General features: G+C 41.6%; 1 protein-coding gene across 1 annotated transcript in view; it reads left to right on the top strand.

The window, feature by feature from the left end:
* The first annotated feature begins 3,044 nt into the window (after nucleotides 1–3,044).
* Nucleotides 3,045–15,706, top strand: part of LOC308079272 (uncharacterized protein) — a 52,591-nt gene continuing 39,929 nt past the window's right edge. The window contains exons 1-5 of the mRNA XM_080420659.1: nucleotides 3,045–3,096; nucleotides 6,078–6,129; nucleotides 7,604–8,076; nucleotides 8,251–8,407; nucleotides 14,370–14,813. Coding sequence (XP_080276785.1) covers nucleotides 7,704–8,076; nucleotides 8,251–8,407; nucleotides 14,370–14,813 — 974 coding nt within the window. The 5' untranslated portion in view covers nucleotides 3,045–3,096; nucleotides 6,078–6,129; nucleotides 7,604–7,703. The remainder of the gene's footprint in view (nucleotides 3,097–6,077; nucleotides 6,130–7,603; nucleotides 8,077–8,250; nucleotides 8,408–14,369; nucleotides 14,814–15,706) is intronic.

The raw sequence follows: 15,706 nt of genomic DNA, 5'->3' as shown, positions 1-15,706 counted from the left end.
GAATAATCATATTTGAACTGGGGACCCCCCCCCCCCCCCACCCTGACAAGCACTTGGAATTTTAGGCGTTACATTTAGTTTGACTCTGTTCCACAGATAATAATGGAAATGCAAAGTCTGACCAGGTCAATACAGATGAATGACCCAGGGGGGTCCCCAAATTATTGTTGTTGATTATACTTTTCATAAATCAGCCAGCAAAAGGGAAAGGATGTGATTCAGAAATGGAACAAAAATATGGATTACAAGCTCACAAAGCTCACAATGCCTAGTGCGAGGCGTTGTGAGTTTATAGTTTGGCTATTTTCACAATATTTATCTGTGGAACCGAGTCAAACTAAATGTAGTGCCTATAATTCCAAGTGCTTGTCAGGGTGGGGGGGGGGGGGGTCCTCAGTTCAAATATGATTATTTTGGGGGTCACGGCCTGATAGGTTTGGGAAACGTTGGCTTAGACATAACAAACTCATTATGAACCGAGGTGTACTGTAACAGTAGAAAGTGAATGTGTGTATGAAGCTGCATTAAAAAAATCTATAATAATAAACCTGTACTTAATCAACCATGCCTGATTAAATAAGCCTAAAATAAAAATGTGCAATAACAAAACTCAGCAGGTTAATTTCACACTAGTCTCACGTAGCCAGACAACTATTCCACAATCTCCGATGACCGGAAGCATTTGAAAACTGTGGGAGGCAACAGTCTGGCCACGCGAGAGAGACTAATTTCACACAAACGTGTCTAAACTCACCTGCAGCAGGTCTTCTACTTGACCCTCTTCCCCAGAAGCAGGGTCTTCTCCTTGACCCTCTTCCACAGAAGCAGGGTCCCTGGGCCTGGGTTGTGCAGTGCTTTACTGTCCCAGATATGTCTTTAATGTACCTGGGGATACACATTTATGTAGGTCTCAGTGTGAAACAATAATCTAAGCAGCCTGACTAGTTTATAGTAATTGTGCAGCGCCAACATCTTGCCAAAGTAAATATTAATTTCTCCTACAAATTGTTGAATATTGAATTATTATTTCCAAAGACACCCCAAATAATTCCTAAGAAATAGCAAAAATAACTCACACGTGAGCTTGTAGATTGGCTATTTTCACTATTAAGTGCTTAAGTGGTTTATTCGGAATGTATTATTGTATGTTTGGTTCAGGTAAACACTATAATTTATTATTTGGGGATCAGCTAAAAATGTTTGGGAACCAATGTGCTACACGATCACTTATTATGTAATAACTACATGTAATATGTAATAACTATATGTAATTATGTAATAATTGCCATAAGAACAAAGTTCTTATGGCGTTCTTAACAGTGGGTGGTAGCATGTAGCCCCCTTTAGACTCAGGACAGAGTCGAGATTTGAGACCCTACTTGACCTGAAAGCAAATAAAGCCCAGAGCAACACAGACCATGTGTGATGAAATGTCCTAAATGTGAAGACAGCCTTACTACACTGTGAGCAGGGTTTGAACCTGCGTGGGGAAACCCCATTGGGGTTATTTATTTATTTCATTTCGTTTCACTGACAGTTATAATTCTATTATATAATTATAATATATAATTATTTCTAATCATGGTTTTATTTGATAGCCTTGCTGACCCATGGCATTTGACCTTTGTGTTCTCATAAAATGAACGACAACACCAAAGGCCAAGTGGCCTTGACCCTAAAATGATGAAACTCCAGTTCTGCTGCTGTGACATCATGACAAACTAGAAACAGGTGTGGTGATTTTATTGGTAAGAAATGGAGAGGGCAAGCCCTGAGAATGGTGAGAAATATTTTGATTAGAAATGCATGAGCATAACACTATATGAATTGTGTCTAATAAAATAGCTCTGTACCACATTTGTCTGGTTGGGAGAAGAAGAAAAAAGCACTTCATTGAGATTTGGTCTTTCATAATTAATATTGGACGTTTTAATGGTCTACATTTTTGTAACTTGTGGATGAGAGTTGACTGCTTGAGATGGACATTATTTTATTTTAATACTTGAGGTTCAGGTCCTCTAGGAGTGTCTGGTAGCTGCATATTTCACTAAACATATTGTGAAATGTTAGCTTTAAAACCAGCTAATCAGTGCTGAGCTATCATTATAATTAATGCAAGTTAATCAAATATTCAGGTGTGTTGTGCTTGTGTATTATGTCCAACATGAAGATGAGATCCATTTCTGGAGTAAATGGAGGCGAATTAAATGTTTCAGAAACATTAGTCAACTCTATCAAAGATTGTCAGAATTGTCCGTCCGTTTTATGGTTTTATGTAGTAATGGCTCCATCTAGTGGATATATTGGAGACATGCATGCATATGGATACGTGGCTCTGTTTGGAAAGCTCCTTTCTATTTGCTGCTCGGTGCTCACATCCGGTCTAGAGCCCGCCTACTGTAGCAGTAACTTTCAACTACACATAATATGTAAACACCGTTTCCGTATCTGCTCTGGACCCAGACCGGAACAACAACCTACAAAGTGAATTGATCCAAGTCTACTTCTCCAATTTCCCAGTTTCACTAGCTCTGATTCATAGCCTTGATGGAGTTCCCCTTCAAGGCTATGAATCAGAACATGTTTTTGGTTTTGTTTTTTGTTTTGGTGGCTGGATGCATTTATATCACACCGACAAAGCTGATACAGACATTAAATTGGTAAGAAATGGGAATCTTATGGCTTTAAAACACTATTCTGAGTTATCCTCAACAATTCTATATTAACACTGCCAACTTCTGCATAGGCCCATGTACTTTTGAGAACATTATGGTTGTAGTAGGGTGTAGCTACTAGTTTAGTTGTGAGCTGAACCATCTTATTCAGTAGACCCAGAGTTTGTTGTGACTTTTAGTTTCAGTAACATATTGTTGAGTTTGTTCTCACGTTCTTTTTTTGTTTATTTTCTGTTACCTGTCTTGGTGTTGGTGTGTGGTCTTATAGAGGCATAAATACATTTGATCAACTTGAGTAGGGAGTGTCTACTGCTTAGAGCTGAATACAGGAAGCATACATTGTGTTAATACAAAGTATGTATTTTTACAGGTATCAGACAAGCAGACATGCATGGTGACTGTACTGTGGAAGCTTGATGAGGTAGGATTACTGTATGAGGACTGACAATATGTTAAATTTGTTTATTGTCACATGCAATAGCCTACTTAGGGGTGTAAATTAATGGTGCTTTTCTTTTACTGGCTGAACACTATTTTATTGACGTCATGCGCGCGCCCACTTGTGCGCACGGGCACATCACAGCTCCACCAGCATTAAATATGTATTTGATTTTACCTTAATGTGTGATTAATTTTACTTAGGTTTACGGGTGTATAAATAGGAGAGCTGGGCGTTCACTGTCACTGCCGGTGTAGGTCTGTATAGGAGGTGCTGCTCTCATGGTCTGCTTTATGAATGATGTTACATTTATTTAACATTAAATGAAATAATTATACAAAGCTTTATGATTCTGACATTTTCAATCTACGAGAGTTGTAGGGTTGATCCCCCATGGACACAGGGACTTTCATCTCCTAGCCCGTAGATCTCCAAACATGTACAAATGCAAAAAAGAAATGTGCTTACCCCCACGCCGCAAATGTTAACTCTTTCTACGGGGTAGTAGTGCAATGTAATAATCCATATCTTTCAATAAAGAAGTGTTTTAATCCCGTCTGTGGCCAAACGCCATTATTTCACACTCGTTTACTTCCTGTTTACATTGAGTGTAATTCCGGGTTTCATCGGATGCCCCCCGTTACTACCGCCCATTGGGAACTTCCGACAGAATCGTCCAGTGACGGCATTAAAACACTTCTTTATTGAAAGATATGGATTATTACATTGATTGCACTACTACCCCGTAGAAAAAGTTAACATGTGCGGCGTGGGGGTAAGCACGTTTTTTTTTTGTTGCATTTGTACATGTTTGGAGATCTACGGGCTAGGAGATGAAAGTCCCTGTGTCCATGCGGGATCAACCCTACAACTCTCGTAGATTGAAAACGTCAGAATCATAAATACGTCTACGAGAGTTGTATTCTACAGCTATACAAAGTAGACTAGCAGAGGCTATACAGACAGACCACCTTTTTGCTCTTTTTAGAACATGGATCTTTTTATTCAAACTTTCTAATAGTGTTGTTATAACCTTTATTCTGGTGTTTTTCTAACCAACAATATATTTCAGTATTTGTAATATTACGTCAATACTTTTACATTTCAGTATTTTTACACAGATAACGAAATACGAATGGACAAAATCATTGAACTAACAGGGGCATTTATTTCACTTTAAAACACTTATGGGGTAATTTTAACGTCTATCTCAGGCTTTTGTGTTTCATCCCAGAACGTTTCTACGTTGCTTGTTTCAATATTTAGATATTATTGATATTCATTTTGTCAGACTGTGTATAAACCCATGATTGTAACGTGTCCCTGGCATTAGCCTTTTTCTAACTTATGCACCCAGGTTAGTATACTGTAGGCTAGTGTTCCAGAGTGATTTATACAGTCTATATACAGTATAGTTATAATTACACCATGTATCAATACAATGTTACTGCCTGTCTGGTTAGGTAAACACAGTTCATGATTGTGTAAACCAACTAGATTAGTGTACAGTATGGACTATAAGCCCTTAACCCCTCCTCCCTCTGCTCCATTATAAACTTCACCCAGACCAGCACCCTGTAATGGTTTAATCTATGCTGTGAATTTTGTACTTCCATGTACTGTGATTCTCATGTCTTATTAAATAAAAGTACATCAATCAATCAATAGACATTATAAACTTCACCCAGCACCCTGTAATGGTTTATTCTATAGACATTATAAATTTCACCCAGCACCCTGTACTGGTTTAATCTATAGACATTTTAAACTTCACCCAGCAACCTATGGTTTATTCTATGGACATATTTTTAGAATTAGAATGTCCAGTGATTCATATACTATAATAATAATATTATTAGTATTATTATTAATAATAATAATAATAATAATAATAATAATAATAATAGACTTTATTTGTATAGCACCATTCATGACATGAAATGCAGCTCAAGGTGCTTTACAGAGCATGAATACAATTACAGAAAAGTGCAACTAATTTAACAATAAAGCAAAAAAAAGAAAAGCAAAAGCATAAAACAACATTAAAATAATAGCAAAACAGTGAGGACATGAATAACAACAAAGCGATTTTAAATCGCTTTGTTGTTATTGTTGTTATATCAACCAAAAGCAAGAGTGAAGAAATAGGTCTAGCTATCCACAGAGGCTTCCTGTCTTAGGTGTAATGGGAGTTTATTCCATTCCAGGCACCGTCATGTAGGCACCTCGAGCAGGTCAGCACTTGAAGACCTGAGGGGGCGGTTTGGAACATATTTAGGCACACAGTCATAGAGGTAGGAAGGTGCCAGACCATTTAGACCTTTATAAACTAGTAAAATATGTTTTACATCAATCCTAAAAACAACCGGGAGCCAGTGTAGCGAAGCTATTGTCATTGTACGTTTTATTCTGTTGTTTTTTACTCCAAGCAAACTAAGAATTTATACTGAGTTAATAATATCTTTCCTGTTTGTTTAAAGGTTTAATGACATTCACTTTTACACCACATTCAAAGTCTTTGTCCTGGTCCTTCAAAAGTGTACAAAAAGTTTTAAGTGAAAATTCCATTCCAGTGATCCATGGCAGGTGTTTTTCTCTCACATTTCTAAAGCCTTTTCAACTGCAATGAAAAAAGAAATCTTTGCCTGCGGGTGTCGCTGGTGAGGGATTTTGCCTGTCAATCATCGCCTCTGCTCCGCCCCCCCCAAAGGAAAGGATAGGGGAGGGGAGGGGCGAGGAGGAGAGTGGGCGGGATTAATCGACTGTGACCTCACTGTCGAAGGGCCAAGCTCAGATTACTTTTCAGCCTAGTTATTCAGAAAACCCCAGACCACAGAAAATCCACTGAATGTTCTAAGTTCCGTTTTTTGGGGTGTAATTGAGGTCATAAAACCCCAAATAAAACATTGAAAATAAAAAAAGTGAAAATGAATGTCATGATACCTTTAATATCATTTGCGTAGGAGTTGAGGAGCCACAAACGTATGGATGATGTCTGTCTTTTGTTCATGTCTGGTAAGTTCTTGTACTTTATTTCTTATTATCTCTAAATTGTTGCAGTGTCTATTATCTATTAAGTGGAACAAAAACATGCGTATCATGTTGTGATATTTGCTTCAACCAACCTTTTCTGGATCAGGGCCCACCTGAAAATATCTAGCGTTCGCATTCTACCCATCTGACCATCCATCTGACCATCCTGTGTTAAGTGGTCAGATGGGTGGGCTGTGTGCATTTTAATAATCAATCAATGGATTGTGTTCCAGCTTGGATCAATGGAACCCATGTAGTATACAGTTTCCGAGGTTTTACAGAGAAAATACCATGTCATTTTTATTTTATTTTATTGTTTTACATTAAAGCAGCACTATGTAACTTTTTTGGTAACACTTTACGTAATGGTTGTCTATAATGCATTATAATCACATTTATACTATATACTATATATATACTTATAAGGCATTAAAACACTTGTTATAAATGTTTATAATCATATATGACAGCGTTTATAACATATTGTAAGTGCTGGTCATAATGCATTATAAGCTGAGTGGAACAGCACATTAGCTGCCTTAACTTAGTCAGTTATAAAGTGTCTTTTGTTATAAGTTGTTATGCATAATTATAAACATTTATAATGAGTGTTATGAAGCATTATAAGTGCATTATAATGCATTATAAATTATTATGGGTTTATGCATTATAATGCATAGACCCTTAATAATAATGGGTTTATGCATTATAATGCATAGACCCTTAATGATAATGGGTTTATGCATTATAATGTATAGACCCATAATAATAATAATGGGTTTATGCATTATAATTAGGGCTAGGACTCGATTAAAAAAATAATCAAATTAATTAGAGGCTTTGTAATTAATGAATTACAATTAATCACATTTTAATTATAATTAATTAATTAATTATAAACATTTATAATGAGTGTTATGAAGCATTATAAGTGCATTATAATGCCTTATAAATGATAGTGCATTATAATGCATTATAAATTATTATGGGTTTATGCATTATAATGCATAGACCCGACCTTTAAGTAAAGGGTTACCTGGTAGTTGTAATGATGTGCTGTTCTGTTCTACTGAGTTTATAATGCATTATAACCAGCACTTATAAATTATATTATTCTGACACAAATTTTTACCTGATGGTCAAGATTCAATTTATTCCCTGAGCAAACAGGCAGGCTCTATTAGCTCAATGGTAAAAATGTTACATGTGCTGCTTTAATATTTTAATATAAATGTAATATTATCATTAAAATCTTAGTGTTTGCTATTGATTTCGGGGCCACGATTAATGCCATCGTGGCCCACCAGTGGTCCCCGGCCTACAAGTTGGAAATCGCTGCTTTAGCCCAGTTGTTGCTCGGCACAGCACCTCTTGTCTGATTTCCTCTACAGAGAAGAATGGAAGCATCATAAATATTAATCTTTAAAAATAAATTTCTTTCTTTCATTCATGTCAGAGACATAAATAAACAGAGATCAGCTTCAAAGAGATCCTGGACCAGCAAGCAGCACAAGTCTTCACCTGTTACACTACATGTTTGAGAATAAAGTCACAACATGGCGCCTACAAGTCAGTCAGCTCTGGAATACATCAAGAACGCCAGAACGCACCTGGTGGGAGGATTACAGAATCTTTCCCTTATTGTGGAGTATCTGGTTCAGCAAATTGTGTTAACTGATGATGAGGTCTTTCATATAGAGGAAGAGGTTGATGACTTTGATAAAACAAAAATATTACTGGACTGGGTCACAAAGAAAGGGGAGAAAGCCTGCTATATATTACTAAAGGTCATTGATATAACTAGGAAGAGAACTTTAAAGACACCATTATCTGAAGAAGTATCCTCCACCTCCACTCAGAAGAGCAGTTTCGACCTACACCATTGGATCAGCTGCTTTTCTTTCAAAGATGTTGAAATCACCTCTAAAGGTACTGTATGTAAAAGCAAAATGAGCAAATACAGACAGCATTTAACACTGATACGCTGGTTACTTTTTGCATTGTAAATGTGAAAATACTGTAGAGTTGTGAGAGTGTTAAATATAAAGCCAATATATATAATACAATAAAACCTGAAGCCACTTTACCCACCATCTCCTACAGTCTGGTCCATAGACCTCTCAGAGAGCAAGGTCTCTGGCCTCCTAGAGGCGTTGAAACTCCAACCAGAGAAGAAACCAGTAGAGCTGTCAGGCTGGTTATATGAAGAGAGTGAAGTGAGGATCTTCCTTCAGTGTCTACCCTACATCTCACAGCTCAGGTTAATGTGTTTCCTTTCATTTCATGTCTTTCCATAACATGTCAACTCCGTCAGTAAATCCAAACTAAATAAAAATACAATTTAAAAAAAGAGTAATTCTATTAGCATTAATAGAACCTATTCAACTTTGAAAAATACTTTCAAAAAACTTTGTCAGACGTCAGATGTTAACTTAGTCAGATATGCCATTTTATGCAGTTGACATCTAAAAAAAGAAAACTGTGGGAGGTTGGCCCATTACATGGTTTAATAGTCAACACTTTGATCTTTTAAAATATGTTCTTTTTTTTAATATATATTAAAAAAATAATGGGTGCTATCTCAACAGATTTATTTGAAGATAAGGAGGTATGACGTATCCACTCTTATACTATATGTTTAAACCTGATGTCCCCGTTTTGGGCATATCATTTTAGGCAAAGATTTCCAAAACCTTTTAAAAATATCATAAAGAGCAGATCTGCAAGCTCACTTCATGAAGCTATGTGTTGTGAGCTTGTAGATTGGCTAATTTTGGCACTTGACATCGCGAATGACGTAGTTTGAAATAGGGCTAGGTGTCACAGTCTGACCTAGGAGTGGGTGTGGGTGTGTCTGGATCAGTGTGACCACCTGCATACACTCACCTCCAATCATGCCCACAGTATTTAAGGCCCAGCCTCTCTGCAGGCCTTTGCCAGATTGTCTTATTTTCAAGCTGTCAAGCAGTGTACTAGAGCCTAGTTTTCAAGCCAAGTTTTTGCTGTTTTTCTGATCTCTGCTTTATCCCCTAGACCTCGTTTTTGCCCAGTCCCTGCCTGTACCTTCGCCCTCGTTGACTGCCCCCCCTGGATTCGACCCCCGCTTTCCACTGTTTATTCTTTGCCTGCCCCTTGCCTGCCTTGGAAGTTTTTTGTGAATAAAGCCTGTTTTCAGTGCCTTCTGTGTCTGCATTCTGAGTCCTTCCATGTGCGCCTGACATTACAATCTGGCCATTATGGACTCAGCAGACCTGAAGGCCCTGCAGGCGGCAGTGAATGAACATGGAGCCTTGCTGGGAAATCAACAACAGGGAATACAGAAGATTGACCAAAACCTGACCACTTTGGCTAATTCTTTCCATGCACTCAATACTCAATTGCAACAGCTGAGTGTGCAGGCTTCCTCTGCTGCATCCGTCCCCGCCCCTTTTAGTCAGCCTGACGCTCCTCAGCCTGCTGCCAGAGAACCCAGACTGCCCCCACCTCAACCTTACAACGGTGAGCCCGGAACCTGTCGTTCCTTTTTGTCCCAATGTTCATTGATTTTAGAGCTACAGGCCTCAGCTTTCCCTACACAGCGTTCACGTGTGGCCTATATAATCACCTTACTCACTGGCAAGGCTCGGGAGTGGGGAACAGCCATATGGGATTCTGATGACCCTATTTGTGGTAACTACAGGGACTTTACCAGTGAAATGAAGGAGGTTTTTGACCGCTCTGTTTCGGGCAGGGATGCTGCCAGACAGTTGCTACAGCTCAAGCAAGGCAGCAGGTCCGTTTTTGACTATGCCATTGATTTCCGTACCCTGGCTGCCTCGTGTGCGTGGGGAGACACCGCCTTGTCTGATGCCTTCTTGAGTGGTCTGTCAGATGCTGTTAAGGATGAACTGGTGTCACATGAGCTGCCGACTGGATTCCATGAGTTGGTGAAGCTGTCCGGCAGGATCGACGCTCGACTCAGGGAGCGGCGCTATGAGAGGGGTTTGTTCCGCCCTCGCCCACAGCCCACCACTGCTTCTCCGCCTCTCCAGGAGGCAGCCCCCCCTCCAGAGCCTATGCAGGTCGATCGTGCCAAGCTGTCCCCCGAGGAGCGCATCCGTCGCCGCCAGGAGAATGCCTGTTTCTACTGTGGCCAGATGGGTCATTTTAGCCTCAAGTGTCCACTAAAAGGCGACGCCCATCATTAGAAGCAGGGCTTCTGGTGGGCACTGCTCAAGGTAATTACCCTGCCAAACGTTCTTTATTACCCATTATGCTGTTGCTGTCTGATGGTACTCACCCCCTCACAGCTCTCATAGATTCCGGGGCAGATGAAAGTTTCATCTGCGCGGCCACAGCCCGTCAGTTGAAAATTCCTGTGCTTCCCCTGAAGCAGCCCTTATTGACTAGTGCCATTAATGGACGGAGTCTCATGCGTATCACTCATGTCACAGAGCCCGTTGGGGTGCGAGTTTCCGGTAATCATTCCGAACGCTTATCTTTTCACGTAATGGATAACCCTCATGTCCCCATTGTCCTAGGCTTTCCCTGGCTGTCGGTCCACAACCCTCATGTTAACTGGGCTGATAGCACAATTATGAGTTGGAGTCAGTTTTGCCACTCTCACTGCCTAACCTCAGCTGCCATTTCTCTCTCTCTGGAGCAAGACAGGACTGAGGAATTCCCCGATTTGTCCTCTGTCCCTCCTGAGTACCTGGACTTAAAGACTGTTTTTAGTAAGTCCCGTGCTGTTTCCCTGCCGCCTCACAGGCCATATGACTGTTCGATTGACCTCCTGGAAGGAGCCATGCCCCCCAAGGGGCGCCTTTATTCCCTCTCACCTGCAGAGACTGAGGCGATGAACAAGTACATCTCGGAATCCCTGGCCGCAGGCATCATCCGCCCATCGTCCTCCCCTGCTGGTGCTGGCTTCTTTTTCGTTGGCAAGAAGGACGGTTCCCTAAGGCCATGCATCGATTACAGAGGTTTGAATGATGTCACTGTCAAGAATCGTTACCCTTTGCCACTCATGTCTACAGCCTTTGAACTATTACAGGGTGCACATGTCTTTACTAAACTTGACCTACGCAATGCCTATCACCTTGTGAGGATAAGAGAGGGAGATGAGTGGAAAACTGCTTTTAACACATCCACAGGGCATTATGAATATCTAGTTTTACCTTTTGGTTTGACTAATGCTCCTGCTGTTTTTCAGGCCCTAGTCAATGACGTGCTGAGAGACATGGTCAACCGCTTTGTTTTTGTTTACTTGGATGACATATTAATTATTTCTCCCTCTGTTAAGGAGCACAGACACCATGTCAGGCAGGTTCTCCAACGACTCCTGGAGAACCGTCTCTTTGTAAAGGCAGAGAAGTGCGAGTTCCACCAGAGCACAGTGTCATTTTTGGGGTTCATTGTGAGCTCCGGCCAACTTCACGTAGATCCCTCCAAGGTAAAAGCAGTCACTGATTGGCCCAGGCCAGCCACAAGGCGTGATCTCCAAGGTTTTTTAGGTTTCGCCAATTTTTATCGCAAGTTTGTACGCAACTACAGTACTGTTGCTGCCCCACTCACAGCTTTGACCTCATCTAAGATACCTTTCCGCTGGAATCCTCAGGCAGAGGATGCCTTTTCCAAACTCAAGTATTGTTTCACCACTGTACCTGTCCTAACTGTCCCTGATCCCTCTCTGCAGTTTGTTGTGGAGGTTGACGCCTCAGAGACCGGAGTCGGTGGTGTGCTGTCCCAGAGATCCCCCAAGGACAATAGACTGCACCCCTGTGCCTACTTCTCTCATCGTCTGTCTCCTGCTGAGCGCAACTACACCATAGGAGATCGTGAACTGCTGGCAGTGGTGCTAGCTTTAGAAGAGTGGCGACACTGCCTTGAGGGAGGGGCCTTGCCCTTCTTTGTTTGGACTGATCACAAAAACCTTGAGTATATCAAGACGGCTAAACGCCTTAATTCCCGCCAAGCTCGATGGTCTCTGTTTTTTTCACGTTTCAATTTCACCCTGTCATATCGCCCAGGTTCCAAAAATGCTAAGCCAGATGCCCTGTCCAGGATCTATTCTCCAGAGAAGGAGTCTTTGGCCCCCGAGCCTATTCTGCCTCCTGAGCTGATAGTTGGGGCTGCACTCTTTGACGTTGAGGCTCAGGTTCTGAGGGCCCAGAGTCAGGAACCCGGCCCAGGTAATGGTCCTCCTAGTTGCTTGTTTGTCCCCGCATCTGTTCGTTCAGAGGTGTTGACCTGGGGACATGGCTCCAGGCTAGCGTGTCACCCGGGGGTGGACCGGACACTGGCCTTCATTAAGCGGCGCTTCTGGTGGCCATCCATGAAGGAGGATGTGAAGCAGTTTGTGGCAGCCTGTGAGACGTGTGCCCAGAACAAGCACAGCAACAGACCCCCGGCTGGCCTTCTAAGACCCCTTCCTGTTCCCCGCCGACCCTGGTCCCACATAGCCCTTGATTTTGTTACTGGTCTGCCCATGTCCGAGGGTAACACATGCATACTTACCGTAGTTGACAGGTTCTCCAAAGCAGTTCATTTTATTCCCTTGACAAAGTTGCCCACAGCCAAGGAGACGGCAGAACTGCTAATCACTCATGTTTTTAAGCTTCATGGTTTACCCCAGGATATAGTTTCCGACAGGGGCCCGCAGTTCTCTGCCCAATTCTGGAGGGCATTTTGCAAGCTCATTGGCGCTTCTGCCAGCCTGTCTTCTGGTTATCATCCCCAGACCAATGGCCAGACTGAGAGAGCCAACCAGAGCCTGGAGGTGGCCCTTCGGTGCATGACCTCTTCCAACACCACTTCCTGGAGTAAGATGCTTCCCTGGGTTGAATATGCACATAACTCACTCCCCACTACAGCTACTGGCCTTTCCCCTTTCCAGTGTTGCCTAGGCTACCAGCCTCCACTGTTTCCTGCACAGGAGGAGGAAGTGGCAGTCCCCTCAGCCCAGGCTTTTGTTAAGCAATGTCGGCGAACCTGGAGACAGGCTCGAGCCCGTCTGTTGCAGTCGGTGGCCTACTTCAAGAAGCACGCTGACAGACGCCGCTCAACAGCACCCCGCTACAAGGTTGGACAGAAGGTCTGGCTTTCCTCCAGGAATCTACCTCTGAAGGTCCTGTCTCGTAAGTTAGCACCCAGGTTTGTTGGGCCTTTTCCCATTACCAAACTCATCAATACCTCTGCTGTAAGACTTAAGCTGCCTCGGCCCATGCAACGTGTTCACCCTGCCTTTCATGTTTCCCAAGTCAAGCCTGTTGTACTCAGCCCTCTCTCCCCTCCCTCCAAGCCCCCTCCGCCTCCCAGGGTCATCGATGGTGGAGAGGTGTTTACGGTCAGGAGGTTATTGAAAGTTCGCCGCAGGGGCAGGGGCTTCCAGTACCTGGCTGACTGGGAGGGCTTTGGACCTGAGGAGCGGAGTTGGATTCCGTCCAGGTTTGTCGTGGATCCCTCCCTCATCAGTGACTTTCTCCGTGACAACCCCGGTGCCTTGGATGGGACGCCAGGAGGCGTCCGTAGAGGGAGGGGTACTGTCACAGTCTGACCTAGGAGTGGGTGTGGGTGTGGGTGTGTCTGGATCAGTGTGACCACCTGCATACACTCACCTCCAATCATGCCCACAGTATTTAAGGCCCAGCCTCTCTGCAGGCCTTTGCCAGATTGTCTTATTTTCAAGCTGTCAAGCAGTGTACTAGAGCCTAGTTTTCAAGCCAAGTTTTTGCTGTTTTTCTGATCTCTGCTTTATCCCCTAGACCTCGTTTTTGCCCAGTCCCTGCCTGTACCTTCGCCCTCGTTGACTGCCCCCCCTGGATTCGACCCCCGCTTTCCACTGTTTATTCTTTGCCTGCCCCTTGCCTGCCTTGGAAGTTTTTTGTGAATAAAGCCTGTTTTCAGTGCCTTCTGTGTCTGCATTCTGAGTCCTTCCATGTGCGCCTGACACTAGGTGATAAGAGGTTGATTATTTGTACCTTTTGTGACTTAATCCCACCATCAAATGATACACTATTTTTCATCATAGTTTTGTTATTCTTAATTTCTTTATAATAGTTTTATATTGTTAAAAATATCATAAATTTTAAAAAGTTCTAAAAAAAGTTAAAGTTTTCTTTGTTTTCCATTGAATCTCTCTTTCACCTAAAATCAGATGGATACAGTGTCCATCATTGTTTGTTCTGTTTATGATGCAGAGATCAATATTTCATATTGGATTTTCATTTGAACTGTTGCAGTGTTGCTCATGGAAGGTCAGAAACATCACAAACAACCAAGTTCCTGGGGAAGCTCATCTATGAAGCAGCAGAACGGGAAGAAGAAACAGGAGAGAAGATTCTGGAGTTGTTGTCTTCTGTGTGTAATTACAAAACATTCCCCTTTATTGACTGTTTTGATGGTTGGTATGACAGGAAGTATCAATGTGATGTACTACTGTACCTATACTCCTATGTGAAGAACTATGAGACTCAAACAGGCAGAAGTGTTCTTCCAGCATTACAACCACTTTACCAGTCAGTTCCTACAGTCTGGTCCATAGACCTCTCAGAGAGAAAGGTCTCCCTCCTCCTAGAGGTGCTGAAACTCCAACCAGAGAAGAAACCAGTAGAGCTGAGAGGCTGGTCAGATGCGAGTGAAGTGAGGATCTTCCTTCAGTGTCTACCCTACATCTCACAACTCAGGTTAATGTGTTTCCTTTCATTCAATATTTGTCTTTATATAAAAGTCATCCAGATGTTATATAAAGATAATGAGGTATGATTATCCAATTTAATTAATTATGAACTGATTATTTGTCACCTTGTTTGCACTAAATTTACAACAGACAAATATATTTTTTTATTTTATTATCCTATTATAAATAATGCTATAAACTGGAGAAAACTGTCAGTATGTCCTGTCAGTATCGATCTGAAATGGCACATGGGTATTGATCATTGGTATATGCAAGGATCTACAAAGCTAATTTTCAAACATCCCCAAATTTAAGCTGTTTATTAGCATTGTTGCCATGGGCTATGGGATCTGTAGGCCTACACAGTAACATCTTGAGTGTTCATTTAACTTTGAGAGGAACGTTACCAAATGTACCTTTAAAGGTCCATTTGTACACTCTCACAGTTACTAATGGATATAATAACATTGAGGATTTTACTGTGTAGTCGTGGTGACGGTCCAAAGTCTGCACGTTTTAATGTAAAGAGCTCTGCAGCATATGCAGAGTCAACTAGAGAAATGATATGCTATAAGTATGCTTTGCCAGGGGAGGGTAGAGTACTGGAAATCTGTTCTTAAGTAAAGGTACAACTTCTCCCATAAAAAAGTACTTGAGTAAAAGTAAAACATTAAACCAATAGAGATGATAGACTAGTAGTTATATGAACATCAAGTGAAGTGAGGATCTTCCTTCAGTGTCTAACCTGCATCCCACAACTCAAGTTAATGTGTTTTTCTTTCATAGAATATTTGTCTAAATATAAAAGCTGTCTCAACAGACGTTTGTTTTTTGTTGTTGTTTTTCTTAAAGATAATGAGGTATGATTTATGTACTCTTATGTAATTAACCACTTTCAAC

This window comes from Gymnoscopelus braueri, assembly GCF_963280865.1.
Source record: "Gymnoscopelus braueri genome assembly, chromosome: 23".
In the NCBI taxonomy this organism is placed as follows: Eukaryota; Metazoa; Chordata; class Actinopteri; order Myctophiformes; family Myctophidae; genus Gymnoscopelus; species Gymnoscopelus braueri.
The sequence above is the reverse complement of the archived record's forward strand: the minus strand, read 5'-3'. Positions and strand labels throughout refer to the sequence as shown.